The sequence below is a fragment of the Bubalus bubalis genome, chromosome 13 (genome assembly GCF_019923935.1).
Source record: "Bubalus bubalis isolate 160015118507 breed Murrah chromosome 13, NDDB_SH_1, whole genome shotgun sequence".
NCBI lineage: Eukaryota > Metazoa > Chordata > Mammalia > Artiodactyla > Bovidae > Bubalus > Bubalus bubalis.
Genome location: NC_059169.1, coordinates 45,666,635 through 45,692,785, shown reverse-complemented (window position 1 = coordinate 45,692,785; position 26,151 = coordinate 45,666,635). Strand labels below are relative to the sequence as shown.

At 35.6% G+C, this 26,151-nt stretch overlaps 1 protein-coding gene across 1 annotated transcript in view; it reads right to left on the bottom strand.

Moving 5' to 3' along the window:
• KLHL1 (kelch like family member 1) overlaps positions 1-26,151 on the bottom strand; it is a 273,341-nt gene that overhangs the window by 95,396 nt on the left and 151,794 nt on the right. The window contains exon 5 of the mRNA XM_044926884.2: positions 8,525-8,749. Within this exon, the coding sequence (XP_044782819.1) occupies positions 8,525-8,749 (225 nt within the window). The remainder of the gene's footprint in view (positions 1-8,524; positions 8,750-26,151) is intronic.

Sequence of the window (26,151 nt, the reverse complement as noted above, 5' to 3'; positions counted from 1 at the left end):
TAGTGGAGGTAATGAAATCCCAGGTGAGCTGTTTCAACTCCTAAAAGATGATGCTGTTAAAGTGCTGCACTCAATATGCCAACAAATTTGGAAAATCTGGCAGTGGCCACAGGAATGGGAAAGGTCAGTTTTCATTCCAATCCCAAAGAAAAGCAATGCCAAAGAATTTTCAAACTACCATACAATTGCACTCATTTCACATGCTAGCAATATTACGCTCAAAATCCTTCAAGTAAGGGATCAGTAGTACATGAGCCAAGAATTTCCAGATGTACAAGCTAGATTTTAAAAAAGGTAGAGAAATGAGATCTAATTGCCAACATCCTCTGGATGATAGAAAACAAGATAATTGAAAAAAAAAATCTACTTCTCCTTCATTGACTACACTAAAGCCTTTACTATGTGGATCACAACAAACAGTGGAAAATTCTTCAAGAGACAGGAATACCAGACCATCTTACCTGCCTCCTAAGAAACCTGTATGCAGGTCAAGAAGCAATAGTTAGAACCAGACATGGAATAATGTATTGGTTCAAAATTAGGAACGGAGTAGGTCAAGGCTGCTTATTTAACTTATATTCAGACTACATAATGCAATATGCTGGTCTGGATGACTCACAAGCTGGAATCAAGACAAACAGGAGAAATATCAACAACCTCAGATATGTAGATGATGTCACTTTAATGGCAGAAATTAGAGAGGATCTAAAGAGCCTCCTGATGAAGGTAAAAGAGGAGGCTGAAAAATCTGGCTTAAAATTCAACATTCAAAAAACAAAGATCATGGCATACAGTCTCATCACTTCAAGGCAAATAAATAGGAAAAAAGTGGAAATAGTGGCAGATTTTATTTTTTTGGGTACCAAAATTACTATGGATGGTGACTGTAGCCATGAAATTAAAAGCTATTTGCTCCCTGAAAGAAAAGCTATGACAAACGTAGACAGCGTTTTAAAAAACAGAGACATCACTTTGCCTACAAAAGTGATACTTATAGTTAAAGCTATGGGTTTTCCAGTACAAATGTACAGATGTGAGAGTTGGACCATAAAGAAAGTTGAGCACTGAAGTTAATACTTCGAAACTGGTGTGGCAAAGACTCTTGAGAGTCCCTTGGACAGGAAGGAAATCAAACCAGTCAATCTAAAAGGAAATCAACCCTGAATATTCATTGGAAGTACTGATGTTGAAGCTGAAACTCCAATACTTTGGCCACCTGATGTGAAGAACTAACTCACTGGAAAGGACCCTGATGCTGGGAATGATTGAAGGCAGGAGGAGAAGTGGGTAACAGAGGGTGAGATGATTGGATGGCATCACTGACTCAACAGACATGAGTTGAGCAAGCTCTGGGAGATAGTGAAAGGCAGGGAAGCTTGGCATGCTGCAATTCATAGGGTTGTTCAGAGTCAGACACAACTTAGCAATTGAAAAACAAAAATATTTGTTATTATTATTAACTTATTGGCAACAGCATGTTATATTAGAAAAAAAATATGACTTTTGAGCTAAAAAAATAACAAGTACAAATCTTCTTTACAAGGAGGGTGACATAGGGAAAGCTAATTGGCCACTTGGTCCATGATTTTTTAAACCTTAAAACTGCAAAAATGTCTAAATTATAAGGTGGTTGTGGTTTGCAAGGAGATCCAACCAGTCCATCCTAAAGGAAGTCAGTCCTGAATAGTCATTGGAAAGACTGATGCTGAAGCTGAACCTCCAATACTTTAGCCACCTCATGCGAAGAACTGACTCACTGGAAAAGACCCTGATGCTGGGAAAGATTGAAGGCAGGAGAAGAAGGGGATGACAGAGGATGAGATGGTTGGATGGCATCAGCGACTCAATGGACATGAGTTGGAGTAAACTTCGGGAGTTGGTGATGGACAGGGAGGCCTGGCATGCTGCAGTCCATGGGGTCGCAAAGAGTCAGACACAACTGAGCGACTGAACTGAACTGAACTGTGAGTATTTAATCAGTTAGTAAATGTCGAATACAGATTGAACATGTTTTTTTTACATTGCCTCTGAATGGGAATATCCTTCTTATTTTAAGAATGTTCACACATATGATCAGCCATTTGAAACAGCCTTGTCTACCATGATAGATGACAACAGTTTGAGTTGCCTCTTATTCCTGTCTAAAAAGCTGAGGTCAGTGACTCAGAGCTATCTCACAGATCTCTAGAGTGAGTAGAAGCAACGATGCCAGTTGGGGCACCCAGTACCTTTCCTGGAAGCATGTTTGTCCTTATCAGACTTTCCAAGGGGTGTCATTTTTTCACTTGAATTAATAAGTCTGTCTTAATTTCAGCCATGTTTCAGGATATCTAATCAATTTCATAAGCTAAACATTATGTTTATTTGTTTTTCAGTTGTTGGGTTTTTTTGGTTTGTGTACAGCCTGAAGTTTCATACTTATGTTTGTCTGTTATGTATGTGTCCTTTTGGCTCAAGGGTGGCTAACTTCACCATCTATGGGGAAGAGTCATTGTTCACCAACATAGTTGACAAAAGTCCAACATCAGTGTTATTCTCATTGCTTTTAAAATCTTTTCCTGTGCTGATGGCTAGACCATATAAGACACTTGTAAAGTTTTAGTAGCCATTATGTTTTCAAAAGACTCCTTTTCTTATAGATTAGCCAGTTTTTGCTTATTGTACCCACAAAAAAATCATTTCTATTGTTGACATCTGCAGCAATGACACAATAAAAGATAATGAGAACACTGACAAAATGTTTCAAAATCAGAACTCTGAAAGAGAAATAAAAATATTAAATATTTAAAGAGATTTATTCAAGAAAAAAATAAAAACAGCTTAATCTACATAAGAATAATGAGCTCTATGGTTTTATTCCAAGCACCTTTTCTCTAACTGTCCAGTAATCTTGAAAACCAACAACCTCACGATCAAGGTAGTGATGAAATCTAACAGCATATCAGCCAATGAAGGGCTCTGGACAGATTTTGGAGATTCCTCAGAAGTCTCATTCTTAGGAAATTGCTATTATTCTGATGGGTCTTGTAGTTTTCTTAAAACCTACACTTGCAAGAGTTTCTTGTTTCACCTGATTAAGGCTTCTTCTTACTGAGAATGCTCCAGGATGTGTGTCAAGGAAAAAAAAAAAAAAATCAGTGGCAATTACTTAATGTCAATGCAGCCTGAGGTGGTGAAAACAGTTAAAGCAAACAAAAAGCTGAAAAAAACAACAACAACAGAAGAACTGGGGAAAGGATGTCCATGGAGAAATTTGCAAAAACTGACATATTCCTGGTACTCTTAAAGGTCATGTGCACATACACAGGTAAAATCTGTGAAGGTAATAAGTTTTCATCTCTATCTGACCTTGAGGATTTGTGTAAGCAGGAATGAAAGATAAGTCATGAAGAGTCTAGCTCCTGCTAAAAATCTACTTATAATGTTTTAAACCTGATCATAAGCTATTACAAAGGCTTTACCTGGCAGGTCTCATAGGGGAAAGCTATTATCCCTATACCAATCTTGGTGCAAAACCAAAGTACTGCAAACTTTCAAGAAAATTGCATTGAAGGACTCAGATTATCTAGCTGATCATGCTCTTCACATATTGGCATTTCTCTCCCAGCCACCTTTCATCCTAAGGTATCCATGTCTGAGTCTTGGCAAGAGGTCTTCTTCAGGCACTTCTGCCAAGACCTTTATGAGGAAAGGAGAAAGAAAACTTGCCTTTGCTTAGGGGCTCAGTGTTCATGTTGGGGCAATCTTTCAACACTTCAGTGGTCAGTTTACAACTCTGCCTTATCAGGAGCTCAGCTGAACTGGGAGATAGCTGGGTTCAATAACCTACAAGTAGGATGAACTCAAAACTAGGCACACATAGGCATATCACAAACTGTTAAAAGTCAAAGTGAGAATCTTATAAGTAGCAAAAGAGTAGCAACTTATCAGGCACAAAGGATTCTCAAAAAGATTAACAGTTGATTTCTCATCAAGGAGACCAAAAGACATGGTATGGCATATTCAAAGTGTTAACATAAAAAGACTGTTAAGAATTTTATGTCCTTTAAAAATAAAGGAGAAATGATCATATATCAAGATTTTAAAAAATAAATAAACAAAACATAAAGGTAATTTGTTGCTAATAGGTCTTCCCTGAAAGGGGTCCTTTGGGTCAGGCTGTAGACATTTCTAGATAGGAACATAAATTCACAAGAAGAGTAAAGAACTCTATTAAGGTAATAACTGTATTTTTAATAATTTATGACACTTTATTTTCTCCTGTCATTATAAAGACATCTGCATAAAGTAATAATTTTAAAACTGTATTGAGACAGATGTATAATGTATAAATATGCAATTTATATGACAATAACAGATATGTGGCTATTAAACACAGTCCTACATAAGTCAGAGAGCTGACATTATCCAATTTCAAATCTTATTACAAAGTTACAGTAATCAAGGCAGTGTGGTATTGGTGTAAGTATAGGTAGGGATATTAATAGAGTAGAATTGAGTGTCTATAAATAAATCTTCATATTTATGGCCAATAAATTTTTGATGATGCACCAAGATAACTCAATGGAAAGGAAAGATTTTTTTTCAACAAAGAACAGTGAAACAACATGTAAAAATGATGTTAAACTATTAGCTCACATCATATTAATAAATAGATTATGTTTTTGAATTTAAGACCAAAAAGTATAAAATTTCTAAAGTATTAGCATAAATTTTATGACCATCAATTAGAAAATACTTTCTCTTATATTCCACCAAAAGCAGAAGCAACAAAAGGAAGGAAAATAAATTTAACTTTAGTAAGTCAATAGTTATTGTGCTTCAAAGGGTCTTATCAAAAAGTTAAATTAGAACCCATAGAATGGAATGAAATATTTGCAATGTTATATCTGATAGAAAACTCATATATAGAATATAAAGTGAACAATAAAAGAAAAAAAAAACCTGAACAAAACTTATATATATTTATCCAGAGAAGGTACAAATGGTCAATAAGCTCATGAAATATTTCTCAAAATTATTCATTAGAGAAATTTTTATAAAATCATGAGATAACATTGCGATCATTATAATAGAAAAAGAATAAACAGTAACAAGTGTTGTCAAGGATGTGGAAAAATTGGCACCCTTATATTTTGCTGAGGAGATGGAAAATGGAACAGCCATTCTGGAAAATAGCTTGGCAGTTCTTCCAAAATTTAAAGATGGAGCTACCGTGTAATTCAACAACTTTTCTCATATGTACATATCCAACAGAACTTAACATATATATTCATACAAAAATACGTACATGGATTTTCATTTTAGTTTTATTCATAATAACCAAAAAGTGGAAACAAATCAGAAAACCACAAATTATATGATTCTATTTAAATGAATTATCTTGAGTTGGCAATTTCACCAGGACAGAAAATCGTTTAATTTTTGCTAAAGGGGCCAGGCAGATGGGGCAATATTGAGTGACTGCTATTGATTACAGGGTTTCTTTTTAGGGTGATAAAAATATTTTGTAGTTTGATAGTGGTGATGACTACATAACTCTGTGAATAGACTCAAAAGTACTCAATTCTACACTTTAACACTTAATTTTATCTCAGTTGAAAACTAAACAAACAAAAACAAATCCTATCATATATTTAACATGCAACACAAAGCATGGCATATAGAAAATCCATAATCAACAACAGCTATATTACTATTTTATCAATTTTTCCTAAAACTACTTACTTGCAAACAGTGTATTGTAAGAATGACTTATTCAATTTTATACAAAATAAATGTTGTGGGAAAGAAGACATGATTTATAGAACTATGTGTTTCACAAATATAATGCTAAAATAAAAACGCAGCATGTTGAGGCAATTGTGGGCTTCATTAGCTTCATTCCCTAGAGAGATGCATTACTTCCTGATATCATAGACTTAACATTAATACAGTTTTATTTGCTATTTTATCCAGCAGAAAGAATCAATCTTCATTTATTGATACCTATGAAATGTCTTTGACCACATCTTCAACTTTAACAACCAAGAACTCATGTGGCTTTCTAATATAATCATGTAAGGATTTTTTTCAAACAAATCTAGGTGAGGGAAAGTTATATAGGTCAACTAAATTATTTTGAGTTTTTATTTTATATTAAAATTTTACTTTAGTGTCTTGCCACTTGGAGTATAATATGGGATACATGGGCAATCTTGTAATCTCACTGCATATCACAGAGCAAGACATTTACTAACTATGGCAAATAAAATAAAAATCAGAAAACTGATAAAAGTGGAGGTAAATCAGAAGAACATAAAGATAAGTTGTTTTAGTTCAGAGCTATTTTTAAAGTTTGTCTTAGATGATGGCAGATATGAATTATATTTTAGTGCTGAAGACCTTAAACTACCATTAATTTTTGTTTTTTTTTAAATTCTTTATGAGTTTGCTTTCTTTTGAAAGTCTGGATCAGTAAATTTGCAATTAGACCTCATTATCTTTCTTTTTTTTTAATTTAAATTTTTTTAATTTTATTTTTAAACTTTACAATATTGTATTAGTTTTGCCAAATATCGAAATGAATCTGCTACAGGTATACATGTGTTCCCCATCCTGAACCCTCCTCCCTCCTCCCTCCCCATACCATCCCTCTGGGTCATCCCAGTGCACCAGCCCCAAGCATCCAGTATCGTGCATCAAACCTGGACTGGCCTAATGTATATTTCTAAATGTACTTAGTCAACTATCTGACATATTTCAGGTCTTCAAAAAACTAACTAGGACTTCTTACAATCCACAGGATGAGAAACACAAATTCAGGATCTATATTATATTACTCTTTTTCAAATATTTGTTGAGGAATTTATAATTTACAAGTGATTTCACATTCATTATCATCATTCAATTTTAATCTAATTCTTAACCTTAAATTGGTGGCAAATGAAGAAATGAAGACTCACAGTTTAACTGCTGTCCCCAAATCAAGCCAATATCCAATGATAGATTGAAAACTCACACCCAGAACTTCTGAATCCAAATACAGTTCACCCCATCTCCAGGTTACTCCCTAGTGGAGATCAGTTGAATCCTATTATATTGATTTCTAGTGCCTATTGATGAGTCACTCTTGTCCTAAATCTGTTCTGCCCTCTCCCCATGGACTTTTCAAGATGGCAACAATTAAATGCAAAGATTTGACTATCCACTAATGCTAGAGAAAATCACCTTAATTGCTTTCTCAATTCACATTAACTGTTTCTTCTTCCACATTGTATTACTCTGGTCTTTCCATGATAGTCCTGCATTTTCTATTCATAGTAGATGAATGTTTCATGCTGTATGAGTATCATACTTTGAAAACTGAGAACTTTGAAAACTGAGTAACTTGAGGTCTACTCATCTAGGTATATTTTTTACAAGTCCTTGCTTTTATTTTATTTAAGAAAATGAGATACAATTGATACAGCACATTAGTTTCCTGTACAAATAATGATTCAATGTTTGTATATTTTGTATATGATCACCACAGTAGTTCAGTTAACATCCATCTTGACACATGGTTGCAATTTTTCCCCATATGATGAGAACTTTCAAGATCCATTCTCCTACTACTTTCAAATATGCAATAAAGTTTTATTAATTATAGTCACCATGCTGTACATTATATCCCCATGACTTACTCATTTTATAACTGGAAATTTTTAATGTTGAGTCCCTTCACCCATTTCACCCACTCTCAAAACCCTGCTTCAGGCAACAACCAATCTTTGCTCTAAATCCATGATTTTTTTTTTTTTTTTCCAGATTCCACATGTAAATGAGGTCATATGGTTATTTTTCTCTATTTAACTTATTTCACTAGGCATAATTCCCTCAAAGCCCATCCATGTTGTTGCAAATGGCAGAATTTCATTATTCTTAATGGCTGAACAATATTTCATCATGTATATGTATCACATTTTCTTTTTCCATTCATCCATTGATGGAAACCAGGGATATTTCATCTTGGTATATTTAACATCACTCTTTTAACAGTTTAATGCACAGTGGTCATGCACAGTGGTCAACATACGAAAATGTCAAGAATCTATCTATATATATGTTCCTATATATATATTAACATATATATACATCAACATGTGTATGTGTGTATATATATATATGTGTGTATATATATATATATATATATATGTTCCAAATGAGTTCACAGCTTATCTCAAGTTAATGATAATTGATCAAAATAATACTATATTTGAACACACATTCTTACTTTCCCTGGTGGCTCAGACAGTAAAGCGTCTGTGTACAATGTGGGAGACCTGGGTTCGATCCCTGGGTCGGGAAGATTCCCTGGAGAAGGAAATGGCAACCCACTCTAGTACTCTTGCCTAGAAAATCCCATGGACGGAGGAGCCTGGTGCAGGCTACTGTCCATGGGGTCATAAAGAGTTGGACACGGCTGAGCTACTTCACTTTCATTCACTTTCTTACTTTCAATAAAATACTTTCCAAAAATGATATCAATAAAGAAGAATCTTACCTAGACCATGTCTATGCGTTGACATTGGTGGTAAAACAGTCCAAATCTTGGTTTTGGGGTTGTAACATTCAACAGTGTTCAATGTCTTCAAGCCATCTCGACCTCCAATTACAAAGAGTTTGTCATCAATAACAGCCACACCAAACTGCAATCTCCTGCCATTCATCATCCCTGCCTGGATCCACAAATTTGTTCTGAGGTCATATTTCTCTATGGTTGTAGCTCCTGATAAAATATAAATCAAAAAGTCGCTGTTTACTATGAATCCAAAAAATAATCTTCCCAAGACACTGCACAAATTATTATATGAAAACGTTCTTGTCCCATTCACTTTTCTTGAAGAAAAAGCTGGCAAGAAAACAAAGGGAGTAGTAACTTAAGTACCTTATTTTCTCTTCTTGGCAGAGAAGGCATTAATGATTAAAATAGACACAAATGTTCAGCTTATTTGAATTACATAATTATCTCATGCTAAACTACTGACTCAATGGAATCATTATTTAGCATGACAGTTCTGTAAATTTTATAGCTTCCCTTTATCATTGTTTGCTATAAAAAAAAAATGTAACATAAGCCTAGCCTAAAAAGAAATATATTAAAGTCCTTTTAAATAACTAAGTTACACATGCTATCTGTATAATTTCTGAGAGTTGAAGAGAGGTTAATTTAGCAAATCCTTTACCAAATTGCTTTAAAATTTGTCTTATGTCTTAAATAACAAAGGTTTTAAAAGTCAGCTTTAAGATACGCAAATGTTAGCTATGCTTTTTTTTTTTTTAACCTTATTTTTAATAAAATGCATCCAGGAAATAGCAATAGAATTTAGAGACATGAAATGATCTCCTATCCTTATCAACTATGTTATAATCTAAATAAAATAGCTTATCTTTCCTAAAAGCTTTCTAATGTATAAGTTTGAGAAATGCAGTGAATCTGACTAGTAAAATTGAAATTGAAAAAATAAGCTAAATCATTAATGACATATGTTTTAAGGGGTTCAGTTAAATATTTCACATTAAAAATATCTACCTTGAACTAATTCACAAATGTTTATATGATAAATTATAAGCCAGTAAACACTGATCTTGCTCCTTATTTCATCATGTTTAGACTCATATTCATCAATGTTACATCTTTAATGATTAAATATCCCTACATTTACAAGTCAACGTTTTGTGTACTTTCACTTATGCTCTAAAAATTATTTTACTTGTAATATATTACAAGTTTGCAAATTAGGGAAGACATTCTTCAGAGGTCTCATTTACTCATAGAACCTAACAAGCAATGAACTAAACAAATATAAACAACTTGGCAGGAAAAGTTCTACTAATTGAAGTAAAAATGGTGTAAATTATGCTCAATTTTTATTCAAAAGTGAAAAAGCAGTAATAATATAAATACTGAGTTATAATGAATTAAATTTGGCTTTCTGATGTTATTAAATACATGAGCTAATTTTCATATAGCTAAATATGAAGTATTATAGTACTATTGTTAGAGTAAAAATGAACTTTAATATTCATGAAAGTTATTTGATACAGTTTATTAACATAAAATACTATTTAAATAAATCTGCTTATTTTATGCTTAAATGCAATTATTATGAAAGTGAAAGTCTCTCATTTGTGTCCGACTCTTTGCTACCCCATGGACTATACAGTCCTTGGAATTCTCCAGGCCAGAATACTGGAGTGGGTAGCCTTTTCCCTTCTCCAGGGGATCTTACCAACCCAGGGATTGAACCCAGATCTCCTGCATTGTAGGTGAATTCTTTATGTTTTATATTAAAAGTTTTATTCAAATACATAAAAATTGAAATTCCAAGGTGAACTAAAGTATTAAACAATTTAAAGGTCATCTGAATTATCAAAGCTTAATAGCATTGGAATGCCATGAATGTCTCAAAACTGAGTTGTATGTTATATGCAAATGCCTCTCTCTTATGACTAACTCTTGACAAATCATGACAGAAGAAATAGTATAACCTAATCGTAATTAATCCATTGCCAAGAAATCCATATTTTGCAGATCTGGGTATGCAAGGAAATAAATGTCTGAACAACTATTTTCTTAATCTCAAAAACCTTGATCGAATTTTCTGCCGGGAATCTAAAGTATAGTCATCTTTCTAAGAGAAAATCATTGAAAATATGTGAAGTCAATGGCTTCTGAACAACCAAAGATTGTTGGTTGCTATTCAAAGGGAAAATTGAGAACTGGATTTGAGATTCAAAGTCTCATTCAAGCAAACTAGGCACGTCTTAAACCTCAACACATGGCAGGATTTTTAGTTTTTACAGTGTTTTTCCTCTAGCTATAGTTTTCAAAGGTGACCTATATATTTTTATCCTAAAGTAACTATTCAAAAGCAGAGACATTACTTTGCCAACAAAGGTCTGTCTAGTCAAGGCTATGGTTTTTCCAGTGGTCATGTATGGATGTGAGAGTTGGACTATGAAGAAAGCTGAGCACTGAAGAATTGATGCTTTGGAACTGTAGTTTTGGAGAAGACTCTTGAGAGTCCCTTAGACTGCAGGGAGATCCAACCAGTCCATTCTAAAGGAGATCAGTCCTGGGTGTTCTTTGGAAGGAATGATGCTAAAGCTGAAACTCCAGTACTTTGGCCACCTCATGTGAAGAGTTGACTCATTGGAAAAGACTTTGATGCTGGGAGGGATTGGGGGCAGGAGGAAAAGGGGATGACAGAGGATGAGATGGCTGGATGGCATCACCAACTCGATGGACGTGAGTGAACTCCGGGAGTTGGTGATGGACAGGGAGGCCTGGCGTGCTGCAATTCATGGTGTCGCAAAGAGTTGGATACGACTAAGCAACTGGACTGAACTGAACTGAACGGAACTACATCAGAAATAGGAATGCATTCCTATATTCATTATGCAAAATTTTAAGGTTGTTTAAATTTACTATGGCTATTGTAAAAAAATTATCTCAAATTAGCAGCCTAACAAACACACATTATTTCTTTGTTCTGAAGGTCAGACGTTCAAATTAGATCCTGTGTTAAAATCAAGGTGTTGGCAACTTTTTCTTTCAGGAGGCTCTAGAGAAGTGATGCTTAGGCCTCACATGTTCTTTGTGACCTCTTCTTCCATCTTCAGGTCCCACAACATAGTGTTTCTCTGACAGTAATTCTTGTGATTATAATAGGCTCACCTGAATTTAATTTGAGTTAATGTAGAAAAATCTATTTAAGGTCAGTTAATTAGCAACCTGTATTCCCTTCACAACCAGCCGCTTTCCTGCATTTGCTATGTAAGCTAACATACTCATATCCTGGGGATCCCTGGGTCGGGAAGATCCCCTGGAGAAGGAAATGGCAACCCACTCCAGTACTCTTGCCTGGAGAATCCCATGGAGGGAGGAGCCTGGTAGGCTACAGTCCATGGGGTCGCAAAGAGTCGGACACGACTGAGAAACTTCACTTCACATACATACATACATGTTAGTCGCTTTTGTCTGACTCTGCAATTTCATGGACTGTAGCCTGCCAGGCTCCTCTGTCTATGGGACTCTCTAGGGAAGAATACTGGAGCGGATTGTTATTGCCTTCTCCAGAGGATCTTCGTGACCCAAGGATCAAATCCTGGTCTCATGAATTGCAGGCAGATTCTTTATCATCTGAGCTATAAGGAAGCCCCATAGATATCTTTGGGAGGCATTATTTTCCTACCCCAGAAACCAAAGTCTATGTTCACTCTACTCTTCAGTTTTGATTAGTTAAAAAAAAAAAAGAAAAGAAATTTTAGTAATATAAAACAAATATAAATTTATTTATTTTAATGGGAGGTTAAAAAATTTAAAAAAATAAAAATTAAAAAAAAAAAGTATTTCTTGATTTGTAGAGTTTACTATAGTAGTCAGTAAATTATTTCCTCATTAGTCAGCATGTAACCTAAATATTTTATCTAATTTGCAATGATCATGAAGTTAAATATATGCCTGCTCTTTTTCTAATGAAAGTTAATAATAATAATATTCTGTAAGGAATTTTTTCACCAGCCTACCTCATTAGTTGTCTATATAAACTTCCTGTGTTATACTTGCAAACATTTATCAACTTTTTTTTTTTTTTTAGTCCTGTTGTTTCCTTTACTTTTCCCCTTGGTGGTTTCCTGAATCAGAGAAAGGATGAATCCATTCTGTCTAAGCAATATTACCCTGTGTTGTTCCTTAAAGTAAAGATACTATTTGTCATTACATAAATTAAAAACAAAATATGAATAAGAGTGAACTGCTGGGTTCGATCCCTGGATTGTAAAGATCTTTTGGAGGAGGGCAGGGCATGGCAACCCACACCATTATTCTTGCCTAGAGAATCCCCATGGACAGAGGAGCCTTGTAGGGTTGCAAAGAGTCAGACACAACTGAGCAACTAAGAACAGGAAGTGTTGGTTAGCAGTGCATTTGGAAGAGATTAAAAAGGAAATTTTATTTTAAGACATAGTTACTCTGGGGTTCCTTTGTTTATGAAACTATCACTGGTTATTTCAAATGCCTGCAAAGTGGAGGCACAACTTTAAAATGTGTGACTGCAGGCCAAATAGCAGCCTATTTTCATAAACTCTCATTCAGTAATCTGTATGACATTGGAAGATGGCTTCCAGCTTCAGATGAGAACACAGCCTTGCCAGCACCTTGCTTCAAGCCTTTTGAGATCTTGAGCAGAGGAAACCAGACATGCCTTCCTGGACCTGTGACCCACTTGTGAGCTAAAAGTTGGTACTTGTTTTAAAAAGTGTTTATGTCAATATGTTATAGCAGTAATATAGTTCATTTTATTTTTCATTTTTAAATGTATATTTTTTCCAACTTCAGTAACATAACCAGAAGATATTAGATAAAATACAAACACAAAAGTGTTTTTCTGACAAAACAAACAGCAAACTCCTTTCTTAAAATACAAAACTGAGAAAAAAGTGCTCAATATGTTATTAAAGTGTGGTTCTAGGTATCTTTGGAATTGTTCATACATACAGTAAAATGTGATTATAAATTACAGATGGTTTATTTCATATCTATAATTCAAATATTTAGCAATGATACTTATCTTGAACACTGCATAGAATAAAATGATAGGAATTTTCTAAAGACAAAATAGATGCCACAAAATATAAAGAAGCTAAAGGCTTTTATTCAACCCAATAGAAAGGACTTCAGGTATCACAGAGAGTTTTTTTTTTTTTCTTTTGCCTGCTAAGTTGCTTCAGTCATGTATGACTCTTTGCGACCCCATGGACTCTAGCCCACCAGGCTCCTCTGTTCATGGGATTCTCCAGGCAAGAATACCGGAGTGGGTTTACCATATCCTCCTCCAAGAGATCTTCCCTACCCAGGGATCCAATCCAGGTCTCTTGCATCTCCTGCCTTAGCAGGTGGGTTCTTTACCACTAGAGCCAGTTGGGAAGCCCACACAGTAATTTTAATATAATATTAATAAGCTTAGTAACAGGGCTTCTGCAATGGCTCAGTGGTAAAGAATCCACCTGCAATGAGAAACTCAGAAGAAACAGTTTCCATCCCTGCATCAGGGAAGATTCCCTGAAGGAGGAAATGGCAGACTCGCTCCAGTACCCTTGCTGAGTAATGCCATGGACAGTGGAGCTTGGTGGGCTATAGTCAATGGGGTTGCAAAGAGCTGGACATGATTGAGCAGAGAGAGCACAAGCTTAGTTACGTGACTTTCAATACTTTTTACAAACCTGCAAATCAAAATGGTCTGAGACAGTTGAAAATAGCAATAGCTGATAGTGAAGGAATAACCAGGAAAAAAATGCATTGTTTTAACTCAGAACAAACATTTATGGCTAATACAGCAAAACACATTATACAATGACCAAAGAACATCATGGCCCAATAATAAGTAATGTATCCTGATGCCATCAAACTTTTGGAAAGGTTAAATTAGTCAGATGTATATACATTTTTATGGAAAACAATAAATATTGAGAAGAATTCTGGAAAAATTTTAAAGCATTGGATACTTTTTAAAATACTTAAGACCTCAAATTTTAAAGAAAATATCATTATTAAAAATGATATATTCTGAAGTTTTCATATAATAAAAATTTCATGTATCTACATACTTATGAAAAATATAATTTCAAGATAAAATTCTTGTACTTACAAAAAAGTATTATTGCAGAGAAAATATCTTTCAAGGACAAATGAGTCTTTACTTTTTAGGTAATCCCTTCTAAATTTTTAGGATGGTATTGCAAGCATTTCATAATCACCATAACACTTTCATATGTACCAAGCAAACAACCAAGGAAATTCTAGATCCAATACAAATATTTGTAAAATGATAATAAACTGATATACAGCTATATAAAGACAGTCCCCGAATGTGTTTCAATGGTTTGACTTAATGATTTTTCAGCTTACGATGGTGTGAACGTGGTATGTATTCAATAGAAATCTTAAGTTGAATTTTAATCTTTTGCTGAGCCAGCAATATGAAGTACAATACTCTCTTGTGAAGCTGGGCAGGGCAGTGAGAAGCAGTTCATATGTGGCCACATCATCACAAAGTTAAATAACTAATATTCTTACAACCATTCTACTTTTCACTTTCAGACAGTATTCAATAAATTACATATGATTTTCAACACTCTACTATTAAATAGGCTTTGCATTAGATGGTTTTACTCAATTGTAGGTAGACTGAGCACACTTAAGGTGGGTTAGGCTAAGTTCTGATGTTCTATAGGTTAGTGTATTAAATAGAGTTTCAGCTTACTATACTTTGGACTTGCAATTGATTCAAGACATAAATTATAAATTGAGGAAGAGTTGTATAGAGATATAAATATATAGGGGCTTCTCTGGTAGGTCAGATGGTAAAGAATCAGCCTGCAGTGTGGGAGACTAGGTTTGATCCCTGGGTCGGAAACATGCCCTGGAGAAGGGAATGCGATTCCTTTTATAAAAATCACATAGATTGTATAAAGAACAGAACTTATTTAAATAGCACCACTAAAAGTAAATTATCTAAAAATGAAATCAGCAAGATAGGTTCCAACTCTAGACAAAAAAACAATGAAAAACTTTATTGAATAATGTTAATTTAAATGAATGGAAAGAATCATATGACTTTTGAATGAGGTAGTTTGCTATTATGGAAATCATAATTATCTTAAAATCACAATTTATATAATAATGATATTTGTACAAGATATTTATAAAATTGTGCTTGTGTTTCTCTGAACATTCAAATGTCAAATGTTAGGAAATACATTTTTAAAGGTGAGACAATCTCCAATACAAAGGAATCCAGAGAAAAAATTGGTCTATGAAATATTAAAAAGTATTGTATAACCTTAGATATTTTAAAAATGTGGCTATGGAATTTAGAAAGATAGTAACAATAACCCTGTATGTGAGACAGCAAAAGAGACACAGATGTATAGAACAGTCTTTTGGACTCTCTGGGAGAGGGCGAGAGCAGGATAATATGGGAGAATGGCAGAGAAACATGTAAAATATCATATGTAAAACGAATCACCAGTCCAGCTTTGATGCATGATACAGGGTGCTCGGGGCTGGTGCACTGGGATGACTCAGTGGGATAGGGTGGGGAGGGCGATGGGAGGGGGGTTCAGGGTGGGGAACACATGTACACCCACGGTAGATTCATGTCAATGTATGGCAAAACCAATACAATATTGTAAAGTATAAAAATAAATAAATAAATAAAACTGAAAAAAAATGTGGCTTTATGATGAAAGAAAATGGCTATATTAATGAACATGAAAAGAAAGTCAAAAGCAACTTTAAAACATGTGAGTATAATATGATAAAAGTGGCTGTACAAATCATTAAAAAATCATTTTACTATTCAGATGAATAGTGCTGGGGTAATCAATTGTCTTTTGGAGAAAAAGTCATTGAGACTTTTGTCTTTCTCTTTTTAGAGAAATGAGGTTTAGGTGTGACATGGGTTAAAGCACAGCAAAGAGAGATATAGAACTAGCATGTTTACAGTGTGTTTCTCCGAGACAGGGTAATTTTTGGTAACGTGCCTTTGGTCACATTCTACTAAAACCTTAAACATCCTAGAAGATGAAAATGTAGTTGATAAGTGTTCAATTCTAGGTGGGCCTAAGAGCAATAGTTCAGGAGGAAAAACCTCGAGACTTAGAATTTTTTTAAGTCTATATGATCACTAACCACTCAAATAATATAGTTACCTCAAAAATAAAGAGACAAATTATATATAAAAAAAAAAAACAGACAGCAAGACTTAAACAATGAAACAAAATTTAAAAAAATTAGCAAAAACTTTTTGCATCAATAGCAAAGAGTGAATGTCAATATATCAAAGTTTTTATAAACTAAGACATTAATTACAAACATTAAAGCATCTTTAAATATGTAAATTATGTTTAATATGTTAAGAGAAATATGCTAATGCCATTAGCAGACAACAGAAAAACAATATGAATACCACCTGCATATTGAAAGATTAACTTAAGCATTTCTAAAATTAAATTATTTTATTAAATTTCCAAAAGATTTAGAAAATTTTTAATTTTGATAATTCACATCAAAACACACTGGCTGATATTAAATCGATTCAAATGTGTTCTAATAGAACATTATTAAACATCATTTCTTTATTTTTTTCATTTTCTTAATAAATGTTCACTTAGCATAAACATTGTACAGGAGGCAGTGATCAAAACCATCACCAAGAAAAATAAATGCAAAAGGCCAAATGGTTGTCTAAGGAGGCCTTACAAATAGAAAAGACATGAAAGGCAAGGAGAAAAGGAAAGATACACCCATCTGAATGCAGAGTTCCAAAGGAAAAGCAAGGACAAATAAGAAAGCCTTGCTCAGTGATCAATGCAAAGAAATAGAGGAAAACAACAGAATGGGAAAGACTAGAGATCTCTTCAAGAAAATTAGAGATAACAAGGGAACATTTCATGCAAAGGTGGACACAATAAAGGACAGAAATGGTACGGACCTAAGAAAAGCAGAAGATATTAAGAAGAGGTGGCAAGAATACACAGCAGAACTGTACAAAAAAGATCATAACCCAAATAACCACAATGGTGTGATCACTCACCAAGAGCCAGACATCCTGGAATTCAAAGTCAAGTGGGTCTTTAGGAATTATCACTATGCACAAAATTAGTGGAGGTGATGGAATTCCAGTTGAGCTATTTCCAATCTTAAAAGATGATGCTGTGAAATTGCTGCACTCAATATGCCACCAAATTTGGAAAACTCAGCAGAAGCCACAGGACTGGAAAGGGTCAGTTTTCATTTCATTCCCAAAGAAAGGCAATGCCAAAGAATGCTCGAACTATTGCACTATTACACTCATCTCAAACACTAGCAAAGTAATGCTCAAAATTCTCCAACCCAGGCTTCAACAGTACATGAACCATGAACTTCCAGATGTTCAAGCTGGATTTAGAAAAGGCAGAGGAATCAGAGATCAAATTGCCCACATCTGTTGTATCATCAAAAAAGCAAGAGAATTACAGATCAGATCATATCAGTCACTCAGTCGTGTCCGACTCTTTGCGACCCCATGAATTGCAGCACGCCAGGCCTCCCTGTCCATCTCTAACTCCCGGAGTTCACTCAGACTCACGTCCATCGAGTCAGTGATGCCATCCAGCCATCTCATCCTCTGTCGTCCCCTTCTCCTCTTGCCCCCAATCCCTCCCAGCATCAGAGTCTTTTCCAATGAGTCAACTCTTCACATGAGGTGGCCAAAGTACTGGAGTTTCAGCTTTAGCATCATTCCTTCCAAAGAAATCCCAGGACTGATCTCCTTCAGAATGGACTGGTTGGATCTCCTTGCAGTCCAAGGGACTCTCAAGAGTCTTCTCCAACACCACAGTTCAAAAGCATCAATTCTTCAGTGCTCAGCCTTCTTCAGAAAAACATCTATTTCTGCTTTATTGACTATGCCAAAGCCTTTGACTGTGTGGACCACAACAAACTGTGGAAAATTCTTAAAGAGATGGGAATACCAGACCATCTGACCTGTCTTCAGTAAAATCTGTATGCAGGTCAAGAAGTAACAGTTAGAACTGGACATGGAATGAAATAATGGTTCCAGATAGGGAAAGGAGTATGTCAAGGCTTTATTGACGTACTTATATGTACGTCACCCTGCTTATTTAACTTATATACAGAGTACATCACGAGAAATGCTGGGCTTGAGGAAGCACAAGCTGGAATCAAGATTGCCAGGAGAAATATCAATAACTTCAGCTATGCAGATGACACCACCCTTAAGGCAGAAAGCAAAGAAAAGTTCAAAAGCCTCTGGATGAAAGTGAGAGGAGAGTAAAAGTTGGCTTAAAACTCAACATTCAGGAAATGAAGATTATGGCATCTTGTTCCATCAGTTCATGGCAAATAGATGGGGAAGCAATGGAAAAAGTGACAGAATTTATTTTTTTGGCTCCAAAATCACGGCTGCATGGTGACTGCAGCTGTGAAATTAAAAGACACTTGCTCCTTGAAGAAAGGCTATGACAAATATAGACAGCATATTAAAAAACAGAGACATTACTTTGCCAACAAAAGTCCATATAGTCAAAGCTATGGTTTTCCAGCAGTCATGTATGGATGTGAGAGTTGGACTATAAAAAATGCTGAGTGCTAAAGAATCGATGGTTTTGAACTGTGGTGTTGGAGAAGACTCTTGAGAATCCCCTGGACAACAAGGAGATCCAACCAGTCCATCCTAAAGAAAATCAGTCCTGAATATTCATTGGAAGGGCTGATTTTGAAGCTGAAACTCCAAACTTTGGCCACCTGATGCACAGAACTGACTCATTTGAAAAGACCCTGATGCTGGAAAAGATTGAAGGTGGGAGAAGGAGATGAAAATGTATGAGATGGTTGGATGGCATCACCGACTCAAAGGACATGAATTTGAGTAATTTCTGGGAGTTTGTGATGAACAGGGAAGCCTGGAGTGCTGCAGTCCGTGGGGTCACAAAGAGTCAGATACAATTGCGCGATTGAACTGAACTGAGCATAAAGTCATGCTACTTGAAATTTTTCAATTAAATATTTATTTTCATAGCTAAAGTTTGTCTAATACTAGTCAAGTTTTTCAAATTTATATTATTATTAAAATGCCCTCTTAAGTAACTTTTTAAAAAAGTTTGAAAGTTTTTTGTTAGAAATACTTTCCTTATAATACTTATAAGAAATTTTCTGACCTTTGTTGCAAATGTCAGCACTGATAAATGAAAGGAAACATGGCTTTTTGGACAATTGGGTTCTAGTTGTATTATTACTGGCTCTATGATGCCAGAGTCCAGCTCCAGCAGCCAGGGATTCAACCTGAAGAGATGGACGGTGTCAGCGAATGAGACAGCCTCTCCCAGTTTTCTTGGACTGCCTGTTTATTTCAAGTTTAAGATTCTCTTTTATACTTTTACAAAAACATTAGGCCAGAGGTTTGACATTTTCAGTTCCCCCTCTCCCAGATTTATTATCTCCACAAATCACTGTTGCTCTTCAAACAGAGTTCCTGCTTCAATGATTTTCTTGGAATCAGCCTTATCATCTATTAACTACCTCCTCTAATGTGTCCTATACTTAACTTGTGATTACACTGTAACTCATGCTACACTCCTCAGTTTATACTTATCTTCCTAAATCCTGTTTGCCCCTAACATCCTGAGTTCACTATCTCTTAAAAAGGCTTCTAGCTGTAGTATCTCTAAAAATTCCTAACTTCTATAGGCTATAGTAAAATATGCTAACTTTACAACATTCCTTAAATCTTTAACTTCTGTTTTAATTATTTCTAAGCCCTAAATTCAGTAAACTCCTTTGCCATAAACATTCTCCTCACAAATAGGCTTCAGATAGCAATCCCTCCCATGGCCTCAAGCTACAGCCTATGTGCTCATCCTGGAACACTCTTTTGTAAAAGTCCTTGAACAAATGTCAGTGATTAACTTTATGAATTATTTTCTGAGCACAGCTGCAGAAGACTTTGTGCCTTCTCATCCTCCTCCCAAGAACAATAAGCACCTTAATATTCCTTTTCAGTCAACTCAGTCGAGGAGAGGAAAAGACAAGTCAGAATTACAAGGCCTAACTCCTTAATCCCGGGTCTGTGCCTGCCGAATGAGGAGAGGGGGCTGGGGGCCATGCCTCCATTTTGTCAGTAATGTCTAATGCAGCTCCTGACATCTCCCCCTTTTTTATTTTTTAGAGCATAGGTATGAAACTCAGTAGATAGAGCAGAAACACTTCAGCTGAGTATTCTGAAAAGGCACGGGGCTATTACACAAATCAGAACTAACAGGCATAAGCACATGGCCGTATTAATCATTATTGTATAAAAGGATCCATGGGAAAGATACTCCTCCAGATTTTCAAAGAGGGAATTAGAAAGCCATTGAGAGGAAAAGTCAGACTCTGCCTGCTTCATATTCTGAATAACCTGATGTAACTTAGAAATATCAATACTAAAATCTGAATGATTCCAGACGCCTAAAATATGATTCCTAATGCATTCCCAAGAGTGCATGGACTCATTCACTTATAGAGGGGTAACGCACATCCATTTAAATTCAGCATGGCACCTTAAAGACAATTTAATTTTTAAATTTTTAATTTCTTGCCGCATAAGCAGAACTGCTTCTTCTAAAGCATTGACCTTATTTTCTATTTTCTTATCTATAATTTCCTAAGAGCTATGGAGACATTTTTGGACAGCTGATTGACAAATGAGGCTGTATGCACTTCTTTTGACAGATGACACAAATAAAAGCCACTGAAATGCCTTTACATAAGTGCAATTAAAAAAAAAAAAGCATGAGACTTCATTGATCTCCACCTAAATTATAAACTCTTGGAAAGTACATTTTTGTCTTTTTGTTAATGAGCACTCTCCCTTATAAAGATATCTTAATTGAAGGCTCTTTGTGATCTACTGATGTTTACTCATTTCAAACTGAGGGTTTACATTAGTACCACATTTACATGAAAGTACAATGGCTTCTACATATCTCTCAGTCTTTTACTTCTCATTCTCCATGAGTCTTTATCATGGAAGTAAATTGAGTTAGCCCTGAGAAGTCTGTTTCCCCTTGTCAGTGAAGAACCACACATTGGAGTATTAAGATCTGGTATATATGAAATGCACCCAAACACACACTGGCTTATTCCCACGTGGGTGTGTAAAAAGATACTTGATTTAGAAAAAGGATGCACTTATGTACGGTACATTCACTGGGAGATTGACCAAGAAAATGTACTCAGTACTCAAGAATTTATAATTATGATGGCTTTTTTTTATCCCAGAATACTAATTTATTATCCAATCCATATTCTTTGAAAGACCCACACAATGTACAGATAAGTGACCCAAATTCTCTGACTACTAAAAGATAAAATAAAGTTTTCACTAGACTAAATTTTGAAGAATTTAACTTATAATTTTAGCCCTGATCCATCCTCAGAAGAGACTTTAGAAATGACTATAGCCAAGTAGCAGCAGCAGCATAGCCAAGTTAGTCACTAAGCTTTGTCTCTTTCTACTGAAGATGAGGCTATGAAAGAAAACTTCACCAACAGGTGATTCACTTTTGACTTGAGAGAACCTTCCTTCACTCATAATAATGCAACATAGCTTCTGTGCTGTGTGTGTTCGGTTGTGTCCAACCCTTTGTGACCCCATGGACTGTAGACTGCCAGGCTCCTCTGTCCATGGGATTGTCCAGGCAAGAATACTAGAGTGGATAGCCGTTTCCTTTCCCAGGGCATCTTTCTGACCCAGGGATTGAACCCACATCTCTTGCATCTCCCGCACTGATAACCAGGTACTTTACCATCAGAACCATCTGGAAAGACCCAACATTGCTTCTAGGAGCTGAAATTCTTTGTAGACTCATTGGTAATTGTATAAACAACCAGAATTTTATTTAATACATGAGCAACTTTCCTGATTCTAAAGATTGTTAAGAAAGCAAATACCTTGACTTTACATAGTTCTTCCCCTGAGAGTCTTGGAGAAGTATGATGCTCCCCTTAAAATATCTCTTTTGAAAGTGAAAGTCACTCAGTCATGTCCAACTCTTTGCAACCCCATGGACTGTACAATTCATGGGATTCACCAGGCCAGAATACTGGGGTGGGTAGCCTTTCCCTTCTCCAGGGGATCTTTGCAACCCAGAGATCAAACTCAGGTCTTCCACATTTCAGGCGGATTCTTTACCACCTGAGCCACCAGGGAAGTAACAAGAGTACTGGAGTGGGTAGCTTATCCCTTCTCCAGCAGATCTTCCCAACCTAGGAAACGAACTGGGGTCTCCTGCATTGCAGATGGATTCTTTACTAACTGAGCCTTATATATCAGGAAAGACTGGTAATTCAACATCTATCCCCAAAGTCAATTCTTTGTGTATGAAAACAAAAACAAAACCGGGTTTCGGCTGACACGATGTTATTAGTGATTTTGAGTTGTTTCTACACCTTGATTAAAAACTGATGACAGTGAACTGCTAATCTCCAAAGATATACTTCAAGTTCAAATAAGGTACTGAAGTGGAACCAAAGTGACCGAATGGAGTTATTGAGGAAGACATCAAGTAGAGTGGTCCTCAAAAAGGCAAAGATGAAAGAATAAGTTTTCTTCTATTATATTGCTTTTCTTCAGAAAAAGTCATACAGCATTTTAAAGTTATTTCCCCCACCTAACTGCAACTGCTCAGGTTTCTCTGACACAGAATTGCAAGTGAATCATTTTCTTAAAGCTGTATGATGATCACTATTGTGTTAAATGCTTTAGAAATTATCCAGCTTCAGAATTTCAGTATAAAAAGCTGTTCTTTAAATGTTCATGATAGTGCAGTCTGTCCAGTTCAAGCCAAGGAAGTAAAAATCAGGTCAAAATGGTTAATTCCACCTATCTATTCAATTTCCATTTTTGTCTTTCAACAATACTGATGATGATGAAAAGTATGATGAGACAAATTCAGGATAAAATGATCTAGCCATGTATTTTGAATATAGAGAGAAAAATATCAGTTTGTCCCTGCTGCTGCTGCTAAGTCGCTTCAGTCGTGTCCGACTCTGTGCGACCCCATAGACAGCAACCCACCAGGCTCCTCCGTCCTGGGATTCTCCAGGCAAGAATACTGGAGTGGGTTGCCATTTCCTTCTCAAATGCATGCATGCATGCTAAGTCACTTCAGTCATGTCCGACTCTGTGTGACCCTATGGACAGCAGCCCACCAGGCTTCTCTATCCATGGGATTCTCAAGGCAAGAATTCTGGAGTGGGTTGCCATTTCCTTCTCCAAGTTTATCCATACAGTTAGGTAATTTTAAAATTTTACATATATGAAAATCTAAAGCACCACTAAATATTCAAATATTATAGAACATGCTCAATAATAAGATGATTCAATAAGGAAACTCAAGGAAATTAAGTTTATATTTCATAGTTAATAATTAATGTTTTCTTTATGATCTTATATTTATTAGTTATATTAAGAAATTTGCTTTGCCTTCACATGAAAGATGTTGATCTATCTGATCATGCACCTGGCTGTTAGTGAAAATCAATAACTGACCTGTGGCTGCAAGGAGGTTGTCAACAAGGAGGCAATGCAGACATTTAGAATAAACGATGGTTTTAATTCTTGCCACTGTTCACTCAGCCAGTCACAATCTAAGGGAAGAGTCCCTGCTACTGTGGTTTTGACACGTCATCAGCATGCTTGATATAGCTTTAATTAGGCATCCTTTGATATTCACAGCTACCATGTATAAGATAAGCAAAACAATGTAATAATGTGATTTTCTTATTGCTTCTATTTTACCTCCAAAATATATCAGTTTGAAAGACTATTACCTTTTAATTCTTTGTTGATTCTTTCTTTAGAACATATAGTCTCTCTTTTTAAAATTTTTATTTATTTTTAATTGGAGGATAATTACTTTACAATATTATGATGGTTTCTTCCATATATCAACTTGAGTCAGCCATAGGTGTGTGTGTGTGTGTGTATATATATATATATATATATATATATATATATATATATATATCCCCTCCTTTAAATTTCCCTCCCATCTCCCTCCCCATCCCACCTCTCTTTGCGTTCCCTGTGTCCTACAGCAAATTTCCACTGGCTAGCTATTTTACACAAGGTAACATATATGTTTCAATGCTATTCTCTCAAATGATCCCACCTTCTCTTTCCTCACTATGCAAAAGTCTGTTCTCTATGTCTGCATCTCCATTGCGTCCCTGTAGATCAGTTTATCAGTACTTCACTTCTAGATTCCATATATATGTGTAAGGCAATGGCAACCCACTCTAGTACTCTTGCCTGGAAAATCCCATGGACAGAGGAGCCTGGTAGGCTGCAGTCCATTGGGTCGCTAGGAGTCGGACCTGACTGAGAGACTTCACTTTCACTTTTCACTTTCATGCATTGGAGAAGGAAATGGCAACCCATTCCAGTGTTCTTCCCTGGAGAATCCTAGGGACAGGGGAGCCTGGTGGGCTGCCATCTATGGGGTCGCACAGAGTCAGACATGACTGAAGCCACTTAGCAGCGGCAGCAGCATACAATATTTGTCTTTCTCATTCTGACTTCATTTTGTATAAAAAGCCCTAGGTTTGTCCACCTCATTAGGAACTTACTCAAATACATTCCTTTTTATAACTGAGTAATATTCCATTGTGTATATGTGCCACAACTATTTGTCTGTCGATGAACGTCTAGGTTGCTTCCATGTTCTAGCTATTTTAAATAGTGTTTCAGTGAACACTGAGGTATGTGTGTTGCTTTCAGTTATGATTTCCTCAGGGTATATGCCCAGTAGTGAGATTTCTGGGTCTTATGATAGTTTTATTTCGAAGTTTTTAAGGAATCTTCATGCTATTCTCCATGGTGACTGTATCAATTTACATTCCTACCAACAGTGCAGGAGGATTTCCTTTTCTCCACATCCTTTCCAGCATTTATTGTTTGTAGACATTTTGATGATGGCTGTTCTGACTGGTGTGAAGTGATATCTCATTGTGATTTTCATCTGCATTTCTTTAATGATAAGTGAGGTTGAGCATCTTTTCATGTGTTTATTAGCCATCTGTATGTCTTCTTTGGAGAAACATCTGTTTAAGGTTTCTGCTCGCTTTTTGATTAGGTTGTTTTTCCATTATTAAATTTCATGAGTTACTTGTGTATTTTGGAGGTTAATTCTTTGCCAGTTGTTTTATTTGCTATAATTTTATCCCATGCTGAGGGCTGTCTTTTTACCTTGCTTATATTTTCCTATGTTGTGCAAAAGCTTTTTAGTCTCTTAAAATGCCTTAGTCTAAGCCAGAGTGCCTTCTGCTTGCCTGATGCCAAAGTTGTACAATGGCACTGCTTTGTGTCAAGAAGAGAAGAGTGCCTCTAAGACTTTAACCAAAGCAAAAGAGGGCTTCTTATTTATAAGTTTGAGGCTGTCAGTCTCCTACCATAGCATTCTAGCCCCCTTTCTCTGCAGTATGATTCTGCAGTATCTCCTCAAATACAGATAATCCTAGGTTTGCATAATTCTAGCGTGAATAAATTTCAGTTACCATGGTTTAGTTAAATAAAACACTTG